At 42.8% G+C, this 12,358-nt stretch overlaps 4 protein-coding genes and 1 pseudogene across 4 annotated transcripts; 1 reads left to right on the forward strand and 4 right to left on the reverse strand.

Moving 5' to 3' along the window:
* The first annotated feature begins 769 nt into the window (after positions 1-769).
* Positions 770-2,858, forward strand: LOC108818358 (protein BRASSINAZOLE-RESISTANT 1). Its single transcript, XM_056990221.1, has 2 exons — positions 770-1,182; positions 1,808-2,858. Exons 1-2 carry the CDS (start codon positions 916-918, stop codon positions 2,540-2,542), a joined length of 1,002 nt encoding a protein of 333 aa, XP_056846201.1. The 5' UTR covers positions 770-915; the 3' UTR covers positions 2,543-2,858.
* A 45-nt stretch (positions 2,859-2,903) lies between these two features.
* On the reverse strand, positions 2,904-5,389 carry LOC108818356 (J domain-containing protein required for chloroplast accumulation response 1-like). The gene is given in 8 exon segments (XM_018591314.2): positions 2,904-3,040; positions 3,154-3,330; positions 3,403-3,480; positions 3,556-3,603; positions 3,686-3,735; positions 3,818-3,935; positions 4,017-4,372; positions 4,456-5,389. Coding segments are annotated over 8 exon segments (1,788 nt in total). The 5' UTR covers positions 5,378-5,389; the 3' UTR covers positions 2,904-3,001.
* An 11-nt stretch (positions 5,390-5,400) lies between these two features.
* Positions 5,401-7,977, reverse strand: LOC108817211 (arabinosyltransferase RRA2). The gene is made up of 3 exons (XM_018589854.2): positions 7,878-7,977; positions 7,237-7,435; positions 5,401-6,805 (listed from the first exon to the last, which is right to left on the reverse strand). Exons 2-3 carry the CDS (start codon positions 7,417-7,419, stop codon positions 5,690-5,692), a joined length of 1,299 nt encoding a protein of 432 aa, XP_018445356.1. The 5' UTR covers positions 7,420-7,435; positions 7,878-7,977; the 3' UTR covers positions 5,401-5,689.
* Positions 7,848-8,632, reverse strand: LOC108817212 (protein BUNDLE SHEATH DEFECTIVE 2, chloroplastic-like). Its single transcript, XM_018589855.2, has 2 exons — positions 8,111-8,632; positions 7,848-7,985 (listed from the first exon to the last, which is right to left on the reverse strand). The coding sequence occupies exons 1-2, from the start codon at positions 8,386-8,388 to the stop codon at positions 7,943-7,945; spliced, it is 321 nt and encodes a 106-aa protein (XP_018445357.1). The 5' UTR covers positions 8,389-8,632; the 3' UTR covers positions 7,848-7,942.
* Positions 8,633-8,957: 325 nt separating this feature from the next.
* Positions 8,958-10,869, reverse strand: LOC108815438 (uncharacterized membrane protein At1g75140-like; annotated as a pseudogene).
* Between the last annotated feature and the right edge of the window lie 1,489 nt (positions 10,870-12,358).

The raw sequence follows: 12,358 nt of genomic DNA on the forward strand, positions 1-12,358 counted from the left end.
ATCCGTATCTGGACAATTAAATATGGATGCGTAATTAGAGATTATAGGGCTTCCATCACCGGTCCTGTTTTTCGATTTTTGAATGACCGTAAGCAAAACTTTTAAAAAGGCTGCTATCAAGAATTGAACTTATGACTTAGATGGTTACCAACAATGATATGTAAACTACTACACAAAGACAACTTCAAAATAAATGGCCGAAATTTAGTAAATAATATGAAGGGGTGGAAGCCAATGCTTCCATAGCTTCCCTTCAGGGCCACCACTGGGGCTTCTTTTAGATTTAGGTCATTGGTTGTTTATGTATTGACATGAGAGAGCAATAACAACATATACTGTTAACCCAATACTAAAAGAGACAGAACTTAATTAGCAACCCACTAAGAGCCCCCTATAAACATGCTCTTAACTACTACTATACGCAACTTTATAGGCGATGGAATGGTTAGAATATGTGACCCACGGAAGATTGTTTAGTGTATTTAGGAGCTTTAGTTATTGCAGCTTGTTGACTTCAGTTGCTCCACTGTGTCTCAACAGGTCATACACACTTCGACAATTACCCACGCTTCATACGACGCGTTCTTTATTCTCTCCACGAAACCCCACATCTAGCTGCGTACGCCCTAGCAAATCTCACCCTTCCAAATATGTAAGGCCATGTGGGACGATCAATAATAAAAACACTGATTTATTAATAGCCCAACCCAAAATCAAACCCAATTAATACCTTCTTTTTTAATGTTTTGTTTTTTAATAATTTAATTTCGAGAAGGAAAGAGAGATTCTTCTTCTTCGATTCCAGCGAAGAAAAAAAAAAAAGCGTATTCCTCGTGAGCACTACCTTCTTCTTCTCCAGTCTCACGTTCACACAATCTTCACCCTCCTCACCTCATCAAAGCTCGAGGGAAGAGGATGACGTCAGATGGAGCTACGTCGACAACATCAGCAGCAGCTGCAGCTGCAGCGGCAGCAGCAAGGAGGAAACCGTCGTGGAGAGAGAGGGAGAACAATCGGAGGAGAGAGAGGAGGAGAAGAGCCGTGGCAGCGAAGATATACACAGGGCTAAGAGCACAAGGCGATTACAATCTCCCAAAACATTGCGATAACAATGAGGTCCTCAAGGCTCTCTGTTCTGAAGCTGGTTGGGTTGTTGAAGAAGATGGCACCACTTATCGCAAGGTCAATTCCCCTATCTTTTTTTTTTTTCAGATCTGATCTTATCTCTTGTATAGATATTTGAAATCTGATGACTTTCAAATGCGGGCTTGAATCTGATTCGATCACAAATCTTAGCTTCGAGCCTTCTTTAGATTAAAAGATCATGTCTTTAAACGGATCTAATGTCCTAAAAAGTTAAAACATGTCTTAAATGCTAATTTAGCAAAAAAAATTTATTACTAATCTCAGAGTGATAATGTGTTTTTTTGTAAGAAGCAGTTCTAAAACATGTCGGAACCTCAACTTCTTGTCTAAGTTTTCTGGTGATTTAAAAATCTTTGAAACAATTGCAGTTCAGTGGCGTTCTTGAGCTATTAGCATGCTTTTTAAAGTCTTTACTTGAATCCAAAGTCTATGCATTTATCTCCTTACCGCTGATTTGGTTCTATAACTAATGCTCGTTAGGACAAAAGCCCCACAAACATGTCGGAACCTCATGACATTGGTCCTTTTTTGGCAGTTTTTTGTTGTCTAAAACAGTTGTCTTAGTTTTCTGAGTAGTTCTGCTTTCTTGAACTATTAAGCATGTCTGATTGAGTCTGACTTTGTTTGTTTGTTTGTTTGTTTGTTTCATCTGAGTCAACAGGGATGCAAGCCTCTACCTGGTGAGATAGCTGGGACGTCGTATCCTTACTCATCTCAAAACCAAAGCCCTCTTTCTTCTGCCTTTCAAAGTCCCATTCCTTCTTACCAAGTCAGCCCTTCTTCCTCATCTTTCCCCAGTCCTTCTCGTTGTGAACCCAACAACAACAGCTCCACCTTCTTCCCCTTCCTCCGAAACGGTGGCATTCCATCCTCTCTTCCTTCCCTCAGAATCTCAAACAGCTGCCCCGTCACTCCGCCGCTCTCATCTCCAACTTCCAAGAACCCTAAACCTTTACCCAACTGGGATACTATTGCTAAGCAGTCAATGGCCAACGCTAAACAATCAATGGCGTCTTTTAACTACCCTTTCTATGCGGTTTCTGCACCCGCTAGTCCCACTCATCATCGCCAGTTTCATGCTCCGGCTACTATACCTGAATGTGATGAGTCTGATGCGTCAACTGTTGACTCTGGTCATTGGATAAGCTTTCAGAAGTTTGCTCAACAGCAGCCTTTCTCTGGCTCTGTGGTGCCAACATCTCCTACCTTCAATCTTGTGAAACCCCCTGTGCCTCAGATGATGTCTCCAAATGCTGCTGCGTTTCAAGAGATTGGTCAAAGCTCTGAGTTTAAATTTGAGAATAGCCGAGTTAAGCCATGGGAAGGAGAGATGATACATGATGTTGGTATGGAGGATCTGGAGCTTACACTTGGAAACGGTAAGGCTCGTGGTTGACTTTGAACACTTGGAAGGGAGAAGCTATTCTTCTTCCAGGTATCTCTGGATCGTTATGGAATCTCATTTGTTATTCTCAGTTACTATCCATATATGCAGACACAAAGCCTTCTCTCCATGGAAGCATTGGAGTGTTGGTGTCCTTGTCCAATTCATGAATTTAATTTCAAAAGAGCATTATTTGTAGATAACAAATGTTAAAGATGTATGATCATTATGTTCCCTTACAAATGTTTGAAACCGTTGTGTGCTGTCTTGTCTGATGTATCATGTCTTAAGCTAATTCCTTATTAATGGGTCTCATCATTTCTTAAAAGCCTCATCGACAAACAAACAAGAACTGTGTAAACCTGTGTGTGTGTGTGACTATTAAAACCTCTGCAACATCTCGATTCAGAACCGTAACTGTACAATTCTAAATAACGTAAAGAACTAAAAGACTAAAGATCTGGTCTTCCTTTAAACCGGTCCGAGAGTGTTGAAATGGTCCCATGCTTCCTACAAGATTGAACCAGCAAAAGAAAAAAAAAGAAATTAGATTCAAACGATCCTGCAACTCTTTTTTTTTTGAATCATCACAAACATTTATTTGCTTATGAGAGAGAGAGAACCTGTAATAACTCGAAAACTTTGTCAGCCGTGTATTTCTGGTTGTCAGAAGCACCCTTCTGTTGTAACTTATCTGGATGAAGGATTAGTAACGCCCTCTGGTACGATTTTCGAACAGCGTTTCCTTCTATCAAGTCCATAAGTGGAACCGCCTTCCATCCACTCCCGGGCCAAAGAATCTGTCAAAGTAATGCTTCATTACTTGGTGCAAATAGGTAGACACAATATATTACCTCTGATAGAATACTTACATACTGCAGCGTGGACAAGAGAGACCGAATGTTTCCACTCTTTCCGCTTGACCACTTTCGGATTTTAGCATCGATGTTCTATATTCGTTAATGAGGAATAAAGTATCAGAAACAGAGTATATATCTCTTTGCAGTTGCACTAGTAAGTATTACCTGGATTTCTTCAGCATCATTTTTCTCATCTTGTGTTATATCCTCCACCTGCGCAGTACATTACAAGTTCCACGCCCATCTATAAACACAAACATATAGAGGTTATATGGTACATAATGTTTGTCTTTACCAGGAGATTAACATGGATGGGCTCGTCTATATCTTCTGAGGTAGTATTTGCTGATAGATGGAAAAACCAGTGAGCTCATATGTCATTTCGTTCTGTAGTGTGACAAAGAAGGTTTCAAATCCAAGAACTTACTTGTGCTGGATTCCTGCCTCAACTCTTGCTCAGTAGCACCACTAGGCTTATTACTGTTTACACTCACTCGATCTGGAACCTTTTTCTGAGTTGCCTGTGAAGGTTTCTGGTCACGATCCTGCAAGAAGATTTATTTACAGGTAACAAGGAATCACAACCAAGAAACAGTAGCAATAACTTAGTTTTCAGATTTAAGTACCATAGCTGGGATTTCTGGAATCGGTTTCTTTTGTTGATCAGAAATGTTTACAGTTTCTTTGGTATTAGCTCCCTCTTTCTTGATACCAGTGACGGGAGCTCTCCATCTAGAGCTTTGTCCAAGAGATTCCCCACCTTGACTAAAAATCTTAACAAAGTCCATCACTTTTCCTTTGACTCCATCTTTGCCAACTTCTGGTGCTGCGGCTGTACTTGCGAAGCTGGCTTTATCAGGCATCGGGCTACTTCTGGTGTCTTGTGCTTCCCTTTTGATTCTTGAATCTCCAGCAGAGCTTCGCATGTTCTTAGATTTTATTTTTTCTTTTCTCACTTCTCTCTCTCACACCATATCCTCACCTGCAATGACAAAGACCAAAACAAAGTTCATAAAAGAAAAGCTAAACCAACCAAACACATGTATATGTGTTTCAAAAACTAACCTTGCCTCTCATCCTTATCATCTAAACATGAATGTAGAGGTTTCACACTAGCCTCATGCGCTTTCAAGACATCCCCAGAGAAGGCATGTTTCAACGTTGAAGCAATTTCTGTTTTCTCCTCCACTTTCTGAACACCAGGACGCTTTTGCGAGGTCTTCTTTTCCTCTGTCAAACCAGATAACCCACTAACTCCTGCTTTATCTTTACCAGCCTTCTCAAAAGTAGTAGACTGCAAATCACTCGGTGCTGTCTGCTCAGCTTTAGCCATAGAGCTCAATCTAGAACTGCCCCAAATGACAACGGGAACTCCATTATTAGTCCACTTGTAGATGGAGAAGTGAAACTGCCTGCCTTTCCCAGTAACAACGACTTTTGGACCTGATTTGGCAGCAGAGCCTGCCATATCGGAAGTTCTTGACAAAGGCGAGCTCGAGGCAGTTTCATTGCTCTTGCTCGAACTCCGTGTAGCTGAACCAAACGTGGGAATCTCTGTCGCTTTGACTTGTCTTGCAGGAGGTTCGGCTTCGTGAGGGATAGGCTGAGCCGGGCTAAGGATCCGGGAACCCGGAAGTGGTGATGATGATGAAGATCCATTCGCTCCAAAAATATCGTCGAAGAAATCGTCAGCGGTGAAACGACGGCGGATGGATGTGTCTTCCCCGAAAACAGGCTTCTCGTCACTTCCATCCCAAAGGTCATCTCGCGGGACCAGCGCTCTGTTGTCGACCATGAAGTCAAGCCGCCTGAGAGCTGTATCACTGAAGCTATGTCGACCGAGTTCGTTAACTTTGGACCGTCTCTTAGGCGGACCACCGAAGACATCCCTGAAATCGATGTCCACGTCATCACCGCTGGGATTACGCAGCAGAGGTGGTGAGGTCGAGGGTAGTAGAACGGTTTCTGAGCTTGGAAATGTCTGCATAGCACAAAAGGAAACTTGACAGAGCAAAAAACAGAGAACTGCTCTGAGAGGAATACAATACAGAGGAAAGACAAGGCTGAAACAAATCCTTCAGAAAAAAACAAGACAGGGTAAGTGTGGGGTTTCACTTGATTTGAAACCACAAACAAAAGGGATGTTTGCGTTATTACAGAGAAGAGTCTAAACGTCTTCTTTTGTTGTGGATAAAACACAGATAAGTCCAAAACCTTACACTCTCTTTGTCTTCTTCCTCTCTCTCTCTCTCTCTCTCTCTCTCTTTTTTGATACCTTGCGTAACAAGCATTCATATCTCTATCGTTCAGAACCATCTGGGAAGCTATCAAGGGCGTCTTGTTTGCCATTAACATAAAACTCCACCACGGCTTGCATTCGGTCGAGTTTATCCGGATGGTAGTTCAGATGAACAATCACCGGCTTCAATTTCTTCAGTTCACGATTCTTTCTCACAGTCTTGAAAAGGACCTTACTGTTCATGAACTCGTACATATCCATCACTCTCTTTGAAGCGTGTAAGCCAGTGTACCCGGGATGCGAAGGGTAAAAGAGTTGCTCATTAAAAACCGCTTGGTCCCATGCATCTTCCTTGGAGAGCGTGTCTGCCACGCGATCGAGTAGCTCGATTGAAGGAAGAGTTGGTCTAAGGTAGAAGAAGCCGGAGTTGAAAACCCATATCCTCATCGTGTGAGCATACCTAGCCCATCCCATGGATGGTTCATCAAACCCGTTGTCGAACCCATAAGCTGTGCTATTGTCATGGCCATCGCTCATGGACTCTACGTCAGAGTCTCTGTAGAGATGACCAAAAGGGTTCTGAAGAAAGACAATGTCCACATCCGAGAGAAGAACACTATAACCAAGCTGCAAGAACTCCCTCAAGACGCGGAACTTCAGCCCTGAGACAGCGTGACTGCCTCCGCTTTTCCCAACCAGGTCCACCGCTTTATCTGGATCTCTAGTGTAATACGCAACTTGGTTGGATTGACAGAACTTTTCTATGGAATCATCCAACGCGACAACCAGGTAGTTCTGTATACCCACTCTCTTTACACTAGCGATCTGCAACTCCAACATTGGTTTCACATTTGAATTTGCAAGAACCACAATGATCTCTTTATTAACAGCTACTTTCTCTAATAGCTTTGCTAGTCTTGGGTTAACAGACTCGTCAGGGATCACGGTTGGGTTAGTTCTGAGACTCTTGACGGTTCCAAAAGCTCCAGCCTTGATCTCAGTTCCCAAAACTAAGACTTGTTTCCTTGCATTCTCTCTATCTTGTTCAGCTAACCGTACCTTTTCCGTAAGCTCTCTGACCTGCTTCCTCAACTGGGCGTTCTTTGCAGAGATCAATGCAAAATCTGATTTGAGCATTTTGACCCGTTCAGACGACTCACATGAAGCCTGTCCAACCTGAAAAAGATTTTTTTTAAAAGAGAGAAGGTGAATCTCACTCACTAGTTAAACTCGAATGCAGAGGACTTGACATCAAAACAAGTACAAGATAATGGACCTAAAGATAACGACTGAACAAAAAAATGCAATTTGTAACCAATGAAGATGATGAATTCTTAAAACAAACGAACTTAGAAAGAGACTCAAATCTTCATATCCATCAACTATCAAATATAGTTCTAGATTCAGCTTTTTATGTATTTATCATTTTGTTGCTAAATCAATAATTGGTTCAAGTCTCACATAAATCTCTAAGGCCAGCCCTGATAACACATTCCCTAAGAGAAACCAACTCAATGAATGTAACTTGTTCAGTACATTCACATCGTGAAACGAGAGCTTTCTAAGACAATGACCTGTGAACGTATACATGAGATGTAAGTAAGTACCTTAGAAGAGGTCGTTGATTGCGAAAGGCGTTGCTCGTTTACTGTAAAAGATGATCCCGAGTTGAAGAAGCCATCTGGGAACAAGACGGTGCAGATGCAGCCGATGAGGATTCCGACGAGGATGGCGATCGCTATTCTACATCCGCGGACTTGATGGAGTCTGTCTCCTCTACGACCCGCCATATTTATTTGAGTTTCTCTGAGAAGAGAAGACGCAGCAAGTAGTCCAAGTTGATATTCTTTCCTCTGTGTGTTCAAATCCTTGTGTGTTTTCTTTATTTTTAAAAACTATAAAAGATTGATTTTGTTTCCTTAACTACAGTACTTATTTAATAGCTTAAGATTTAGTATCAAATAATTAATTCAACAATCTATCTTGATCAAATGTCATATTAACATACAGAACGAAAGAGAAATAAATAAGCAAAAATAAAAATAAAAGCTAAGTTCCAAGCCGGCCATATGACGCATATAATACATATTGTTGTATTAACAAAATTGATTCCAACAAGCATGCTCAACTGTCTCTTAACCTGGTTATATTAAACTCTTTAAACTATTGTTGTAGCTAACTCAACATATATATATTCCATGTTCTAACTATAAAGTTACGGCCAATTAACTACAACAGTCCAGGTCACCTTCTATGCAGATGATCACAAAGATGATGTAACCATAAGCTAACCCTAAGGAAGACTCAAAAGAATCACCAGTATCCCTTCCCTAAGCAGTTGAGACATCTTTGTACCCTGCAATAAATACCAAAAGAAACAAACCAGATTTTCAGTTCTGTCACAATCTGATACCATCCGTCTTTTCTTTTTGTTGAACAGAAACCAAAATTAGATATGTTCTTCATCAGACATTTTGATACCTGTGACCATCGCAAGTAGGGCAAAGACATGGATTGATACAAACGGGATCATACAATGGCGACCATTCAATCGTTGCGTTCCCTTTGCACACTTTGCATATGTAAAACCCTTTCCCACGACACGCTACACAAGCCGACCCCCTCTTCTTCCGTTTCTCTTCTGTAGCGAGTCGAAAAGCACCAATGGCTGCCGCGGAAACCACGTTTATGGTCACAAACCCACCAAGAACTACGAGCACACTGTTCCTCAAGAATCGAATCGGTTCTAGTGGCGGCATCTTATATAGTCTCTTTGCGGAATTACGTCGAACACCTTGAGTGCGCTCTCCGTATAAAACTTTTCTATAACCAACCACCTCTGTTTCACTTAATGTATCGATCAGGAAGAAGAACCTTGATAGTTATTTTCCCGCCAAATATGTGAGTAAACACAGACTCCTGCAGAGTGTTGTGTCCGTTGTGTGTGTTTTGGGAGGAAGAAAGAAAGATAATGTGTGAGAAGATTATTGATGAGGCTTATAGTTTTGTGCTTTGACTATTTTACCCTTTCAATAAAAGGGAGAACCGATACAAACCGAGATAGCATCCCGGATTCGAAAGTACCAAACCGAACCGGGATAACATCTTCCTAGTCCTTTTGAAGCTGCAAGATAACAAAGCCAAAACAGGAGCATGGCCATGACTTTGAGACTGTTAAGAATCAGTGTCACATTCTTCAGTTGGGGAGCTTAAAGACTTACTGTCTTGAGGTCTTGTTAAGATCTTTGGATCTTGAAACTATAATCTATATTGAAAACTGTCATCTTCAATCTCATCCTGAACTTGATTGCCTTGCGACAAGAAAAAATTACTCAACGATTCAATTCTACAAGAGTTTGACTAAACAAGATGTGTCCGGAGAAAGAAAAAAAGCTACCGGTATAAACATTATTTTCTCGCCGGAGTGTTACAAAATACAAAAAAAAAAACTTCAAGCGTTAACCGGTAACCAAAAAAAAAGTGGCAAAACGTTAGAAAAAAAAAAGTCATCAACTTTCGTTGTCTAAAGCTTTGTTATTACCAAACAAACTCTCTCTTCTATTACCAAACCCACCACCTGAAGAATCAAGCCCTGACCCACCACGATACTTCATCTCCTGCCCGGTTGCTCTATAGTTTGTAGCATCAACCGTCGCTCTCGAGGTCGGTTCATTAGAAGCAACTGACCTATAAGTACCTGCTGCTGCTCCAGGACGGTAACGTGATGGAGAAACATATCTTCTTCTAATATCCATCAGATCATCGTTGTTTCTCCTAGACGATGGCTCAGAGAAAGCACGTTCTGTTGTTGCAGAAGAAGAAGAGGATGCGAAAGAAGAATCGTCAGGTCCCCAAGCCGTGAGAGACTCTTTCTTCTTAGCGAAGAAATGCCACGCGCCGAATAAAAACAGTAGAAAGAAGAAGACGGGACTGCTCCAAAGCATCGTGCTGACTTCTCCTTTGGAACTCCGAAGCTTTGACTTGTACGTAGCCACGTATCCCTCGCCTAAACTCATCACAAGAAGCTTCTCCCGGTCGCTTGCTATCAAAGGAGCAACCTTATTTACAAACTTGGTTGTAGATCGATGTCTCAAGAACGTCGACCTGAGATCTTCTAACGCAGCGGGGAAGAGAAGCCGTGGTCCCGTGGTTCTAACGTAGTGTTGTGTCGATACGTTGTATACGAACACTTTCTCTTCGCTGACTAGCACGAGGTAGCCTTTGATGGCTTGCAACGCAACGGGCTCTTCTTGTAGTATCTGAGTAATCTTCTTCTTTGACCTCACTCTGCATTTGAAGTTCGCGACGTCGCCGAGGAGCAACACGTGGATGACTTCGCCTTCCGATGTGAATCCGTAAGCCTTTGACCGCTCCGACGCGTCGAAAACGTAAGTTCTCGCTAGAGAGCTGTTCAGACCTTCGCAGTCTGATTCTCTGATCTTCATGGTTCTCAAGTCTAGCGAACCAGCGCCAGTCTCGGTGAGAAACAACAGCCTCTGCTTCGAGAAGACGAGTGGTCTGCTCGCGGGGGTTACCGAGCCGTGAACCGTTCTGTTCTCGGTGAAAACCGTGAGCTTTCCGGTGAGATCAATCGCTAATATGTACCTAACACGACCCACGTGATGCACTTCTAATAGCGTTACTTCCAAACCATCCTCAGTGCCATCAAATCTACCAACACTCTCCATCGAAGCAGAACTCAAATCAGAGCCCTCTCTGAGTCTATGCAACAATACGGCCCCACTCTGATGACCCGTCACCACGAAGCTCTCGTTCTATACACGTAAGAAACCATCGCGGTGATGGGCGAATCGCACCCGGTGAAAAACTCGACCAAAACGTCGCCGTTTCTCAAGAAACACGTAGAGGCTCCCACTCGAGTCCCCGACGGCGAAGTACTTGCTTAAACCCTCGTGGTCTCTAAACGGCAACACGTTGATACACGTGATCGCGTCGGAGTTTAGCTTCACGGCGGAGGTGAACTCGAATCTCTCCGACCAGAAAGGACTGTGATTCGTCACCGGAAACGCCTTCTTACCGCTGCTCTCTTTAACACTGATCTCGTGTTTCTTGGTTTCGGACAGCTTAGCGTTTAGTCTAGATACTGCTTCCGTTAGATTCCTAACGAGCTTATTGGTTTATTTGCCTAATTGATTGTATTTCGGTTTAGTAAATTAAACTTATTATACCCGGTTTGTTCCGGTCAGAATGATTGTATCAACTGTATATATGTGACCCATTCGTCACACTTTAATGCTAACAGAAAGTTTCATTATTTGTCGTCTTCTTCTCTCTTTCTCTCTCATGAGATCATCTTTTCTCCATGTTTGCTTGAGGAAGAAGCTCCAATTTCTGTTCATCTGAAACACTAAAATGGTATCAGAGCGTTGAGCTCAGCTCAACATCGTTCTCTCTTTCGTTTTCGTTTCGATCGAGCTCCGTTTTGAGATTTCTTTCTCATTTCACTGTTAGATCTCGTTTCTCACTTTATCTGGGTTTCCTTTTGATCGTCGCTCTTGTCACGATGGTTGTTACTCTCCGTCGTAGTCGTCGCACCGGTCGTTTTACACGTGCTGGTAGCTCGAACCCTGTTCGTGGCTCTGCTTCCCCTGTTGAAGCCGTTGTAGCTCCGTCTCCTGGTTCGCTTGCTCTCGCCGCCGTGATGAACCCTGATAGCGTTCACTCTCCGCTGTTCCTCCACCACGCCGATCATCCAGGCTTGCAGATCGTTTCCGTACAGCTGGATGGATCCAACTACACTCAGTGGTGCTCTGCCATGAAAATCGCTCTTGACGCGAAGAATAAGATCGCTTTCGTCGATGGATCTCTTCGCCGTCCTGCGTTAGGTGACCCTCTGTTTCGCATCTGGTCACGCTGTAATAGCATGGTCAAATCATGGTTGCTTAACTCAGTTACAAAGCCGATCTATGGTAGCATTTTATCTTTTGATGACGCCACTGAGATTTGGGATGATTTACACAATCGCTTTCACAAAACCAACTTGCCTAGAACCTTTCAGCTGATACAACAAATCCAAGACCTTCGTCAAGGTTCTCTGGATCTCTCAGGATACTACACAGCACTCAAAACTCTTTGGGACAACCTTGATGGTGCTGAACCACCAGAGATGTGCTTGTGTTGTAACACCTTCACACTGTGTCAGTCAACGTTCTGCTAAGGCAAAGGTTGAGCGAAGCCGTATCATCAAGTTCCTCTCTGGCTTGATGAAAAGTACTCTATCATTCGCAGCCAATCATCATGAAGAAACCTTTACCAGACCTTGCTGAGATATGTAACATCCTCGATCAGATGATAGCCAACGTCAGTTTAACTCTGTGATTGCTCCTGCTGCGTTTCACGTCAATAATGATCCCTCTCAATCCTCTGCACTGACTCCTTCTGGTAGCACTTCAAATGATTCCGTCTCTCAACCTGGAACGTTGAATGCTTTCCACAAGAAGTCTAGTGCTATCTGCTCTCACTGCGGTAATACTGGTCATGTCATCGATCGTTGTTACAAACTCCATGGGTATCCCGTGGGATGGAAGAAAGGAAAGCCAGGACCTGATAGATCCAAACCTGCTGCTGTTGCTGCTAACGTCTCTAGTCAGCCATCTCCTGTCTCTGGTTTGGATAAACTTGGTTGGCCAGTTGAACACAAAGACCAGATTCAGAACTTCATGCTTATTTTAGCAGTCAACTTCAGACGAAGTCTTCTGATTCTGCCTC

The sequence above is a fragment of the Raphanus sativus genome, chromosome 7 (genome assembly GCF_000801105.2).
Source record: "Raphanus sativus cultivar WK10039 chromosome 7, ASM80110v3, whole genome shotgun sequence".
Lineage (NCBI taxonomy): Eukaryota > Viridiplantae > Streptophyta > Magnoliopsida > Brassicales > Brassicaceae > Raphanus > Raphanus sativus.

Excerpts from the sequence above, each read along its gene's own strand:
- LOC108818358 (XM_056990221.1), top strand. The coding sequence starts at position 916 with ATGACGTCAGATGGAGCTACGTCGACAACATCAGCAGCAGCTGCAGCT. Across the intron at positions 1,183-1,807 it reads ATGGCACCACTTATCGCAAG|GGATGCAAGCCTCTACCTGG; the intron begins GTCAATTCCCCT and ends CTGAGTCAACAG.
- LOC108817211 (XM_018589854.2), bottom strand. The coding sequence starts at position 7,419 with ATGGCGGGTCGTAGAGGAGACAGACTCCATCAAGTCCGCGGATGTAGA. Across the intron at positions 6,806-7,236 it reads AATCAACGACCTCTTCTAAG|GTTGGACAGGCTTCATGTGA; the intron begins GTACTTACTTAC and ends AATCTTTTTCAG.
- LOC108817212 (XM_018589855.2), bottom strand. The coding sequence starts at position 8,388 with ATGCCGCCACTAGAACCGATTCGATTCTTGAGGAACAGTGTGCTCGTA. Across the intron at positions 7,986-8,110 it reads CCTACTTGCGATGGTCACAG|GGTACAAAGATGTCTCAACT; the intron begins GTATCAAAATGT and ends TATTTATTGCAG.